Source organism: Pleuronectes platessa, chromosome 15, assembly GCF_947347685.1.
Source record: "Pleuronectes platessa chromosome 15, fPlePla1.1, whole genome shotgun sequence".
NCBI classification, from domain to species: domain Eukaryota; kingdom Metazoa; phylum Chordata; class Actinopteri; order Pleuronectiformes; family Pleuronectidae; genus Pleuronectes; species Pleuronectes platessa.
Window position 1 is genome coordinate 22,515,108 of NC_070640.1, and position 13,343 is coordinate 22,528,450.

At 39.6% G+C, this 13,343-nt stretch overlaps 1 protein-coding gene across 2 annotated transcripts in view; it reads left to right on the forward strand.

The window, feature by feature from the left end:
* pknox2 (pbx/knotted 1 homeobox 2) overlaps nucleotides 1–13,343 on the forward strand; it is a 93,526-nt gene that overhangs the window by 61,189 nt on the left and 18,994 nt on the right. For both annotated transcript variants that reach the window (XM_053441902.1, XM_053441900.1), the window contains 3 exons: nucleotides 9,877–10,048; nucleotides 12,549–12,734; nucleotides 12,909–13,044. In XM_053441902.1, coding sequence (XP_053297877.1) covers nucleotides 9,877–10,048; nucleotides 12,549–12,734; nucleotides 12,909–13,044 — 494 coding nt within the window. The remainder of the gene's footprint in view (nucleotides 1–9,876; nucleotides 10,049–12,548; nucleotides 12,735–12,908; nucleotides 13,045–13,343) is intronic.

Below are 13,343 nucleotides of genomic sequence, written 5' to 3' on the forward strand. Positions count from 1 at the left end.
CTAGTTTTAAAGGTTCAGTGTATAGAATTTAGTGACATCTAGTGTTGAAGTTGCATGTGGCAGCTGAATACCTGTCACCTCACCCTCCACTTCTAAACATGAAAGTGAACCTTCAGTTGTCTTAAAACTCAAAAGGTGTTTAGTTGGTGCAGTCTGGGCTACTGTAAACAACATGGCCTCTGTAAAGAGGACCCACTCCCGATGTAAATATGTATTTTTTCATAATGTAGTATTTAATATAAAGGGCCCATTCTTGGGTAAAGAAAACTACATTTTTTATAATTTAGATGACTCAAACTAGTAAGAACATCATTAGGATTATTTTATATAACATTTTTGCCAATAGATCCTTTTCACCTAAATCTTACACACTGGACCTTTCGGGTCTCCCTTTTCACTTGAGTTAACTGCTTGAATAGTGTGTTTTTCAGATATCCTCACATGCTGTATTACACATCTGCTTTATACTGTTAAAGCCTTTTTCAGTTAATTTTCATGGAACTATTCCAGAAAGGAAGGTTTTACCTCGATATCTCTTCTCTTACAAGAACTTATTCGTCAAATTAGCTTAAGAAAGAGTACTTTATGATATGAAACAGATTTATTTGCATCAGAAAGTGGGAGTAAACAGGAAGAAAATTGGATTCATTCTGTGTTTTGACACTGGTGGGATCTTTTTACAAAGATGCCAGTGTTGCAGTGCCGCTCCCTGTATGGTGCATATTATCATTCACTTCTCTCCATAGTGGGTCTTTGCTGAAAGCCTCTCTCATGCTGGTCAGCCCGGGTATTTTGCATTGGGACTGGATTTAAGGGTTTTGTGTATCAGTGGGAAGGTTAACATGCTGTCATGCTAACAGTCAGCACTCTGCAATTGATATAAGAATTTATTCAGCCTCGGGAGAGTTTATGCTTGTATATGCACTTGTTGTAAATGGCATAAAAGAAGTAAAAATTTGAATACCTCTCGTGTCATACACAGCAGGAGGGAGGACTTTCAATTTGACACATCCATGGACAGCATTAGCCACATTTTGCTTGCCTGTGTGTTTGTCTGCCTCCGTAATGCACCATAAAGTCTGTTTATCCTCACTGCCACAATGCGGCACTGCATCCTCGACCACTGTGCTGCTCTTCCAGCAGCAGAAAACCTCTCACCATCTGACAGGCTTAAAACAGGCCATTCCTCCTGCATTTAGCAGGTTATTGTGTATTGCTGCACTGTCACTTCTTAATGCGGTAAAGTGTGTGAAAGCTCAAGTGGTTTTATTGCCTACTTCTTTCAGAAGCTCTTGACTTTTGATGAGAAAGAAAGTATACATTTATTTTTGGGGGGCAGCTTAGTTATCAGCTGTATCTTTTTTTTGTTCAAGATTGGCCTTCAGAAAAACATAGAGGGGAACAGAACACCATTTTAACTTCACAGCTGTCCAACAAAGGTTAGTCTATACTTATGTGCAGAAGTAACGCAGAGCCTATGAGCTCTATGCACAAGTGGCCTATGGTAGCCTGAGCATTTTTATTAGTGCACTGTTGTGTCTATGTTGTTCTATACTGCTATAATGTTTGGCAGTGGAGTTTCTGAGCTAATGTGTTGACCATGTTCTTACAAACAATGATGACTGAAACTGAGCGAATCATGTCAGAGATGGAGCTTATAACAGTTACTTTCACCGAAACGAAGTAGATGATGATGATGATGATAAGTGTGACCATTGAACCAACTCAGGCAGATGGGAGGTGAATTTTCTGTGCTTGTCCAGTCACTAGGAGACATTGTAGGAGGAGATGCGGTGGACCAATCACAGTTTTTGTGGTCTGTGACCCAGTGGCGTGTTCTACTCTTTCAACATACGTTAGGGTTCATAGTCATTTCTCATCTGTATACACCTGCTGTGAAAATGCGGCTGTAAGGTTGTATAAAGACTGGATGGAGCCTTCAGGTTCAGGAGGACTCAGGGAAACAAATTTCCAAAAAGAGTTTAGGAGCAGACATGAGACTGTAAAGCCAGGTTTGAAAACAGAGAAGAGGAAACAGGGTCTATTCGAATTGTGTGAGCGGTTCTTTGTGTGTGCACATGTGTACAGTATGCGTGTGTATGCATACCCAGCCCTACAAAGGGTGCGCTTCAGACTTGTAGCCCGAGGAAACAGGGGCCTTTTTTGGCAGCAAACGCAGCAGGACTCCACCACAAACTGGCTTCTAATATATATGGGTACAGCAGGCCTGATTAGCTGGCAAACAGTGGGGAGCAGAGAGAGTGAGGCAGGGGAGCAGAGAGAGTGAGGCAGAGAATCTCTCTCTCTCTCTCTCTCTCTCTCTCTCTCTCTCTCTCTCTCTCTCTCTCTCTCTCTCTCTCTCATATAAATACATACCTTCAATCCCTACCCCCACCTCTTTCTGTACCCCCTTGGTGGCCTGCCAGAATATTGTGAAAACAGGCAAACACGTCTTGTTCCTTGGATGACTGCGCTGCCTTGATTTGAGCCTGTTTTCATGCGCAGTTCTGCATCTGCTGTTTTAACAGGTTGTTACCTGTTAAAACAGCAGATGCAGGATGAAAAGACCAAATTCAGTGGCATAACTCAAATTGAAAGGGTTGACTCCAGGTGGGATTTTAAGTTGAATGTTGATCTCAGTCTCACTGCAACGTCCATTGAGTCGCTGTTCATGAGATTTTAATTGTATGAATCTTCCTCTACAGATGGAGAAGCCCATGTTATACGATTTTTTTCCTAGCAGTTGTATGCTATTATCATGTGTAATGTGAAAGGTTTCCCTGGCTGCTTTATGGAATTCAGTTTATTGTTTATCTGTCCAGCTCAGATTTTTTGTTCAACTAAAAAGCCACAGAACACTACATGCTCAGCAGCCAACTGCAGAAACAGACACAGCAGCTAGTGAACATAGTGGAGCATTAAAGTGCTAAAAGCACTCAGATCTCCCTCAGGATTTGGTAGTGACCTAGTATCTGCATTTAACAATTGGGCATACAAATTATTCTAGAAGAATGACAATGTTTCTCTGTAACTACTGAGTATGTAAATAAGCTAACAAGTTCACCATATCCACTAAATGTAGCAAAAGTAATTCTAAATAAATATTTTTTAATAATTCAAGTCAACCAAAGCAGTTGATGTTGACTTCAACAACGTCAAAACCATGACTGTTTCACATTCATATCCAAACCAATAGTAACAGAAGCAGCTATTTAGTGATCTCATTGCAGCTTTTTTCCTTATAATAATTACTAAAAATGGGTAACAACCTAACTTTGCTTGAATTACCATAACATAATACAGCCAAGCATATTTTGCTCAGTAGGGCAAGGGCTAATAGTTGAATGACAGTGACATAAAGACCAGTCAGCCAGTGTCCTGCTGGAAATGATTCTCTGCTTACCATGTCGGCTCATGTGTTGAGACTGTGGCTGCGTCCACACAAATACGTTTAAGTTTGAAATCACATCACTCTTGCTATATTTACCACTGGTGTACACACTAACACTGAAACTTAAAAGATAACACAGACACCCATGTCCACTTCATTTTTCGGTCCATGCTAAGAAATCCCTTTTTTTCAGTACACTACTGGTCTTTGTTCATATTATTTTTAGTCATTCAACAACAAGCTGCAGAGTAGACAATCTGTTCTCTGTTTACACCGGTACATGCATGATCAGTGTACATGTGTGGTCATCTGCTTTTGTCAGGTGAGTTAGTACAGTGATACAGCGCTATAATCAGAACAGAGATTTCATTTTAAAACTCTTTTAAATCTATCAGTGTAAAAGTATCATGAAACTACATTTTTGATGTTGGAATCTATTTGACAGAAAAAGCTCATTCCAGCTCAAACAGCTACTGAATCTTAACAACTATGACTTCACAGTGTGTTCTTAGGTGTTGCAATAGTTATCAACCTCCAAGGCATGTCCTGTTTTACCTTTTTGAAGTTTACTTCCCTCTAATCAAACATCAAAAATCAAGTGGCACATTATTTCCCCCCTCGGCCTCTGATTTACTGACCATAAAGCAGATGCCACTAAAGCTGCCACGTCCCTCACCTTCATGTTTAAGTCATCATGATCCCCGCTGGCCTCTGATTCTCCGTTTTGGGCTTTTCGTCGGGGACCGTGCTGACTCCACTCACTGGCCGTCCTGTAAATCGCTCTTTTATGGCCCTTGTAATGATCCCCCAGCCAGCCATCTCCACTCCGTCGCACTGCAGATGGAACCTGCCGCTTCTGGCAGCCAACATGGGGGAGCTCAGCATGGTTGGGGAAGGCACTAGAAAATACACACACACACGCGCACACAGGCAGACACATCCGGCTATGTTCACGTTCATAAAAATACATGCCTTTTCACACCCCATCTACCTTAATCCCAACTTCCTGTGTAAAGGTCACAGAAAGTGCCCGAAGGCTGGTGTTTTTTCCTCACTGCAAGTTGTCGAGGTCCAACTGTGCACAATGGCATGTCGTCAAGGATAGATGTTTCCTCACACAGACCCTGATTGCCTTGATACCATTAGCCTTTTACATCATTTATTCCTGAGCCGGATGAGAAACCAGGACTAGGTGAAGCTCACAATTCTCATAGAACACAAGCACTAAAGCTAATCTCAAAAACCCATGTCCACCTTATTGCCACCATTTCTCAGCTAAGCACGAAATAGGCGAACATGACAAGTTATGCCTCTGTGTATTCAGTCACAGCAGCTCCAGTGAGGCTAAATAAGTCCGGTTTTCCCCTTTTAGTAAAACAGCAACACATTTGTTGTCATATGTTGTTTTGTTGTAATGAGAGGATTCTGTGAATAAGTAGGATGTATCATCATTATCAAAATATAGTGACATGAAGACACATTTCTTATTGAATGAAGATAAACTGCCAACGGCATAACAAAAAAATCTGTCTATAAACATATAAGACATATAGCTGTGGCTCATATTTTATTTTGAAATCATACAAACATGACCTCTGTGTGTTTCATGAATCCAAGTCTGATTCTCTTTCAGGATTTTGTGAGGCGACACCTTCACACACACTGAACAAACATCAGTTGTTTTCTTCAACACATCAGACATTCTGCTGTCGTATGGATTGTCACCTTTAATTGCTAAATTGGCTTGTTTATATATTTGTTATTTGTGTTTGTTTTGTAATGCACACATGACTATTATATTAAGCTGCCTTGGTGTTACACAGTCTGTAGTGCTACCCACAATGCCCCTGTGTCCTCAGGCTCTGTGGTGCCTTGTCTTCTTGACAGCAGATGTCTCTGAGTAGACAGGTTAATTAGTCTTTTAGTTTTTATGTTTTTGTGATGTTTATGAAGCACATCAACTTCTTTGAGTGTCACTTGAGTTGACTCTAGTCGGCTGACATGTTGTTTTCTTCCTTGTGTATAGATGTTAACACTCACAGGAGAAAAGAACTACTGTACAATTAGATGATCGCTCCTCATTTTCAGAATTAATCACTCTGTGTAATAAAAATAAAACCGAATGTGAGAGTAAATAACTTGTTAAGGCACCATCTGCAGTGGTGAGTGACCCTGTTTGCTCTCAGTTATATTCCGTCTTTCCTCCCCCCACATTCTTTTCCACCCCACCGCAAGCAGACATTAAATAGACAAGGCAGAAGCTCTCTACTCTGCACGTGACCACCCCCTGTTTAGTATTCCTGCCACGTCTGGCTGAGGGAGCGGCATTAAATTGGGATCAGGCAGATTAGAGTATAATATAGGCGACTATTAAAGGCTGCAATTGAGAGCCATGGGTTAGAGCCTGAGCAGGGGCCCAGTCTGCCTCCATGCCAGTGCAATATACACTCACCGAGACAATGACACTGTGTGAAATGAAAATGCAAGAAAAAAAATATGACCTCCATTCGATGATCATCATTAACCAAACAACTACAAGTAGGCTAAGTGCAAAAATCATTATCACTCATTTAACTTCAAATGATTTCTTTATTTTTAATCTTTATTTAAACAACCACACTTCTGAATCTATTGTTCTGTCTTATTCTATCACCTGCTACTAACACTGAAACAAATGTTAAACAGAGTGAACGTTTAGGCAAGTTCTTGTCTAATGGGGTTCCGTTCACACAGCCAGGTGGGTCTGTAAAAAGTCTTGGATTCACTAATTTCATGTAACCAAGTCAAAATATAACAAAATTGGTTTCGGCAAATTATTCCAAGGGACATACATGGGGGGGGGGGGGGGGGGGGTGTATCTTATATGGGGTGATTGGCTGAAAAAGAAGATGAAGAAGCTCTGGTTTAGGCTTTTTTAACACTTTTACATCCAATCACAGGATTTTTTTTAGTGATTGTGATTGTGACTTGTGTATGTGACCACATGAATCAAAAAGGCAGTTTTGAGTACTTAAAGTAGCTCTCTGCACTACAACTCATGGCCAGTTATTCTTCAAAACATCTTTAGAACACCAAAGAGCATAAATATACATCTATGATAGTAAAACATATGACACACGTGACTCATTGTCAACTACCAAAGAGGATCTCCATGATTTCCAACCAAAATATAGGTGTGAAAGTGACCTATAAGGCCACTGAGCCTTTCCTCACCAAAAGGTCAGTCTACAATACATCCTTAAAACCTTTAGTGTAGAATCAGAACATGTATGACACTGGCCAAAGAAGAAGCTTCCCCTACGGATCCAACTGGGGGGCTTCCTGTCATTAATTAAAAAACTTGTGCAAATCAATGGAATGGAATAGAATTAGCCCAGATTCAGATTAGAAGATTCAGATTAGAAATCATTGAAAATGGCTCTTAAGCCAAAACTACTTCACCTGGACCTGAGAATTATTATAATAATGATCTGTCCGTCCTTGGAGAGGGATGTGGTTCTCTGTGAGGTTTCTACATTTGTTTCCCAAGTTGAAGGTTAAGGGCAGAGGATGATGCACATCCTTAAGCCCTTAATTTGTTGAAATATTACACCATAAACCTGCTTGCATTATATAACTTACTGCCAAGAGTCTGTATCATAATGATTTGACAGGGAAATACTTTTAGATTTTTCCCTGGGACTCCTCTCAGTCAAAGGTAGGGTAACAAAATGGATAGTGAGAAGATGAAAGGGGCAGAGTGTAGATAAATAGACTGGATGGAATAGAAAGGCTGAGAACAGAGATCACTGTGGTGAAGTCCAGCTCTTTGGGGCAGAAATATTCATGTCATGCCAAACCTTTGATTCTCAGTCGACCCCCTGTCCAACTTCTCAGATTTCATGGCGCCGTTCAGTCACCCTGGCCATTAGGGCAGCAGCTTTCCTCCAAGTGGAAGTGTTCAATAATTTTGCCATGTACTACACACAGCAGTGCAGTATGGGTCATTGCACAGTGTATCTGGGGGACCTTATAAGAGTGACATTCCCTATAAAAGACAGATGTTAACAATGTAGGTGACACTGTGAAGCCTAGCTCTGCCACTGGACCATATCCCATTTACTTAAAGATCTTTTTTGGATCTCTTGCACGACCGTGTGCGTATGTTCAGCATGTCCTTTAGGGAAAGTCATGGAGCTGCCTCACTATTAACAGTTCAGTGAGGAAAAGAGGTTTGGAAAAGGAAGAAGAAAGGTTGCAACTTGTGTTATTTCATAAATAACAATACCAAAGTTGCCATTTGGAACGATTTATTATTCAGTTCAATTCAGTCTTACTTTTAAGCACCACATCACAGCATACAAAACATTTAAATTTACTTTTAACATAAGGGAAACCTGCAACAAAACCAGACTCAGGGTGGAGGGGCGGCAGTGATACTCTTAGAAGTGATAGCTTTATTAATGAAAACAGAAGCAATGTTACAAGTACCAATTAGATTTTTTAATGAATGCTGATGATAAGTATGAATTATTATATTCTGAAGTCAGAGATGTCTGCAGAATGGTGGGTAAAGTTTCAACAGCACTAGTCAGTTAATCCCAAAGCTCTATGATTTTTCACATCCTTTTCCCTAATAAACCTAATCATTAATGCCCAAACGTCTTTTCTGTCAGCCAATTGTAGCCAATTACCTTTTATTGGGATAAAGTTTACACTGTCCTGTGTGGGTTGCCACTTCAGAAGGGAAAAGCACAGATATTTCTAAATCTTCAAAAAGATAAAGAGAAACGAGAGATATCTTGTTGTAACCAACAGAGTGAATATCCCTAAAAAATGTGACAATTTGATACAGCAGAGCTACTGGACTGTTAAACGTACATGCAAGATCGTGTCTGCCCCTCACTGTCAAAGAGACCGTTACTTTTCCTCAAATGTGAAGGAATAAAAAGAAGAGCCACAGAGAAGCATCAACATAGTGTCACTCATGGTCACTGAAAATGAACTGGAACAATTTGTTCTTGACTTCTCATCACGCAGAAGGACAGAGAAAAGCATGTGATTTGCCGGGAGTATTTGCCACTGCTGTTCTGTGCTGTGTTCAGCTATCTGCTTTCATTACTGCTTTTTTTTACATCAATTTCCTATTAGATTTCTAAGGAATTGTTTTAAGTTGAAGCTAATGTTCAGTTCAGTTGTTGATGGTTAAGGGCAGAGGATGTCCCACCTTGTTAAAGCTCTATGAGACAAATTGTGATTTGTGAAGATGGGCTATACAAATATTTGATTGATTGATTATAGTCTCAAGGAAATTAATGTGATTCAATGCAATGTCATCTGAAGCCACGAGGATACCTCTTCTCTTGTAAAGTCCATCATATCATTTTTTATAATCAATTTTTCACAATCTTTTAATTGCCTGAACAAACACAAAAGCTGGCACAAAATAATGCAGTGAAGTTATGAAGGAGATACAATTTTCAGCTCTGTATACAAGATCAGCAGCAGATATGTTTTGGATGTCGTTGATTACATTACAACGTTTCCTTTGGGTGGTAGAGAGGTATTCTGGGAAATGTAGGAAATCCACATCTGAGGTAAACATAAAGGAGACAAGTTAGGGGCTGCCACACAAGAAGGAAGTGTAGAAATGCAGTAAAACAATGATTTAATTCCCCCATGATACACACCATTTAAAGATAAACAAACAGTGGTGGAGTGGTGTAGAAGTGGGTATACTTTTAATTTATGCCACAGATTATTATTTTTTTAACATATATATTGCATGTTATTGAAATGTATAACACTACTCTTGAATATTTGGTTCACCTAGAAATTGGCCAATGGTATTCATACATTTTCCTTTAATTTCAGATCTTTAGTCGACTATTAATTATTCCATCCACACATGTAAATTAGAAAATTATTGTAATTATTCATATTGCAAGTTCTCATATTTCTGAACAAATGTTGCAGTTGCAAATAATACGAACATGACTTTATAAACAACTGTGGTGCATGTTATTATCATAATTTACAAGGTTCTTGCCATTAAAAAGTGCTCACCATGGTTGACGTCTTCACTAGAGGCAGAATCTATCACCATCAGAATCCTCTCTGACAGGGGTAGATGCAGGCGCTGTGAACTCACTACCTGAGCTGGTGGCTAGCAGCATCAAGGTAGCAGCATGAGGACTTTTTTGGGTAGTTTGCATCATGTTTGAATTTAATTAAAAGCAGTATTTTGTTGCGTTTTTTTAATGGGATAGGGATAATCCTCTTACCTAAACCAACTAACCCAACTAAAAAAGGCAACTAGTACTAACATATCAGAGGCAGAGTAAGGTAGGTGAGGCTTTCACTGCTGTAGGATAAAATTGGGTTGCAGGACAATATTGAATGATTCACACCAGAGGCAATTTAGAAGTACTTATTCTATGCTGAATATAAAATAAAAACTAATATAACTTTTAAGATTGTCCCGCTCTCTCTTTCTGTTTCCTCAGGCATCCACTGTTCCCCCTGCTGGCGTTATTGTTTGAGAAATGTGAGCAGGCCACACAGGGATCTGAATGCATCACGTCTGCCAGCTTTGATGTGGACATAGAAAACTTTGTGCACCAGCAGGAGCGGGAACACAAGCCCTTTTTCAGCGAAGATCCAGAGCTCGACAACTTGGTGAGGCAACTCGTGACTCGTGACAAAGACTGCATGGAAATTATGAACAACTTTCATTTGAAAAAGCTTCCTGTCTAAACGGTCAAATAATAGAGGAAAGTGACAGAGCTGTAGATATTTCTGTTTGCAGTGCGTCCCGTCATCACTGACTGCTCCTAATCACCCCCTCCTCTTTCATGTAATCCTCCACTTCCCCTATTACTTCACCTAGCAGTAATTAAGAGAAGGAGGAGCTACCACCAGACAGAGAAAAAGATGTAGATGAGGGAAAAAAAGAAAAGAGTGCACTTTTGCTATTACAGTATTGGGATGGCAGGCTGACAAGTGCTGAACAGTCAATTAACCCTGCATCTGTGTGTTTTATGAGGAACTGGGTGTGGGCATCCCTCCCAGAGGGCACTAACTCTTCCACAGGGCAGTAATGTTACACTGGGCTTGACTGGCTGCGAAGGGTGCAAGAGTTACTGGTCTCTTGATTAGGCGAGAGCAGTTTAATTAGCTGATTTATCTCCTCCTTGGCCGAGCACTTTCTTGTCCACTCTGTTGACCTTGAGTGGTGACTTTGACGGAGTGCACCACAGAGTGCCTTGAGAGTGGAGAAAAGCAAGGCTATAGATGGTCAGATAACTGCAGAAGAGAAAATTCAAAATGATATGGATGTACATCATTCCTAATATCCTGGACAATCTGGATGGAAATCATTTGATCTGAAAATCCAAATCATGTTTTAGTGTTTTTCAAAATTCAGAATGCATTAAATTGTTTTTATTATATTTAATACATGGCAGGGATACAACTGGTCCTAAGCTGTTTCCTAGCAACACCACTCCAATGAAATGGTCTGTTAAATATCAGACATTTGACCATAAGTGTCATCTAACTCTAATATTATAGAAGGTCCTCTCTGGCCCCGGCTACTGTATTCACTAGTCTTATTTGAAAATGTCGGAGCAGAGCTATAGTTCCATTGTAGCAGTGGAGTTTCCTCTACAGCTTGAGAGCCATCCCTCTAAAAAACTTTTAGGCCATGCGTTCTTAATTCCTGATGCCCGACTGTGGTCTGAATCCCCTCTTGGAACATGTTTTGAATAGAATTCTGAACCCCTGCAATCAGGAGAAATTGTTTGGCATGAAGACAGTCAAATCAAAACGGATAATTAATCACAAAATGTTATTTGTGTTACTCCTGCCTTGAAGTTTTGTACATGCTTTACTTTCCTTGTTAATTATCATGAGTTTATCTCTCTTTAACTTTACTTTGCATGTATTAAGGGACTCCCTATTAAACAAATAGTTTGTTTTATCGTGCTGATTTCAAAATGGAAAGTCTTGTTCCCTGCTGTGCTAGTAATGCTTAATGTACAGTAAAGCTTTAAGTGAACATGATGGCAGTGGTGAGGCTTAGCGAATAGCTATGTAAGTAGCTTTTACTTGAGAGTTTACAAAAAGACCACCCCTGACTGCTGGGAACAAAGTGTGAAAAAAAAAAACAATATCTTACAAGAAAACTGCATCTCACATTCATCATTTATAGAGGAAGTCTATGGGAAATAGCTGACAGCTCCGAAAAGTTTTCAGACCCAGAAAAATAAATGACATCCTGAGTTAAAAGAAAGGCGAGGATTGTAATATTAAAAATGTCTTTACTGTCTTTGGCATTGTGGATTACTCCAGTAGTACATTTCACTTGAATATGAATGACAGCAAATTAAAAGAAATGCATTGTGCAGACAAACCTTAAACTCTACATGAAATATCATCAACCTCATTATCATGTTGCCGTGGGAAATATTTTATTTGTTTAATCACTGAAGCCAGAAGAACCATTATTACAGGCAGACAGACACGGGAGAAGCACCAAGTTTGACCTCTCAGCATTACATAGTAGATTCTTGTACTGATATCTGGCTTTTGGAGTATGAAGGATGAAAGGATTACATCTCACCCCTCTGATAATTTTGCAATATATATGCATCTGTGGAACAAACATTAAAATTGAATGTCTCTCCCCACTCATCAATAAAAGACATCACTTCCTCTCGTTACATCTCAGTCTTTAAAACTGACTGTAAACACCTCAGATTACTTTTCAAGTCGGCTTTTCCTGACACTCTGGTTATGATTTTTGTTTTACTTAATGTTAACATTGTGTCAGAATTTACTCAATAGCATTATAGCTATCCCTCAGTTTCCTCCTCAATGGAAGAAATAGCCTTTGTAATGCCATGATATTTGGTAATAGTAGAAAATCCAGGTGATTTTCCTTCTCTCTTTTAAAAATTGTATCGCTAACAAATTGATTGAAATATTTATACCCTTCAAAATCCATTCAAAATTCTTGATTTTTTATTTATTAACAATGCCCTTAGAATTCCATGAAAGACATCTTAATAATTTCAAAGGAAATGGGCAAATTGGAATTATTTATAACATTTTAAAGATGCAGTTTTGTATTATGTTGTGAATGTGATGAGTTTCATGATTTGTCTGTTTCCTTCAGATGGTAAAGGCCATTCAGGTGTTGAGGATCCACCTCTTGGAACTAGAGAAGGTCAATGAGCTCTGTAAGGATTTCTGCAACCGTTACATAACCTGCCTGAAGACCAAGATGCACAGCGACAACCTACTCCGTAATGACTTGGGTGGACCCTATTCTCCGACACACACCAGTCTCAGCATGCAGCAGGTCAGTCAGGCTGTGTGGACTGTGTTAATGTTCCTTCATGGTATCCCTGTCTGAGTAGCACTTCCCAAGAGCCCACTCTTTTATCACTTGGTGGATTTTGCTGTTGGGAGTTTTTCCAGTCACAAACAGTAGTGCTACATGTTTGCTCACTAGTGTCTCTCTGTGATCCCCCAGGAACTAATTCAGACCTCCTCTCCATCCATGACCTCTATCTCCAGCTCTGTTAACCCTTCAGGGATTGTGGTGCCCACCGGGGGTCTGCAACAAGGCAATGTCTCCATGACTACCATAAACTCTCAACTGGTTTCCGGTAAATATTAAATCACACACACATACATGAAAACACCATGATCTGAAACTTACAAAATTCGAATTTTCTTAATATTCAATTTAATTTGTATTGCGCTGAAAAAAAATACACTTTACCTTAAGGCAAAATCTGTGATTTTTCCGATTACTCTTTGAAAACTTTTACATTCATGGTAGTTGCATCGGTACAGTAAGTTTCATTTCACACAAACTGCGGAGCTTCCTCATTGTTTTTCAAGTTTTCCATTATCACACTTGCTTAACAATGCCCGTATTTTTGCACCTCTCCAGTATTATAAG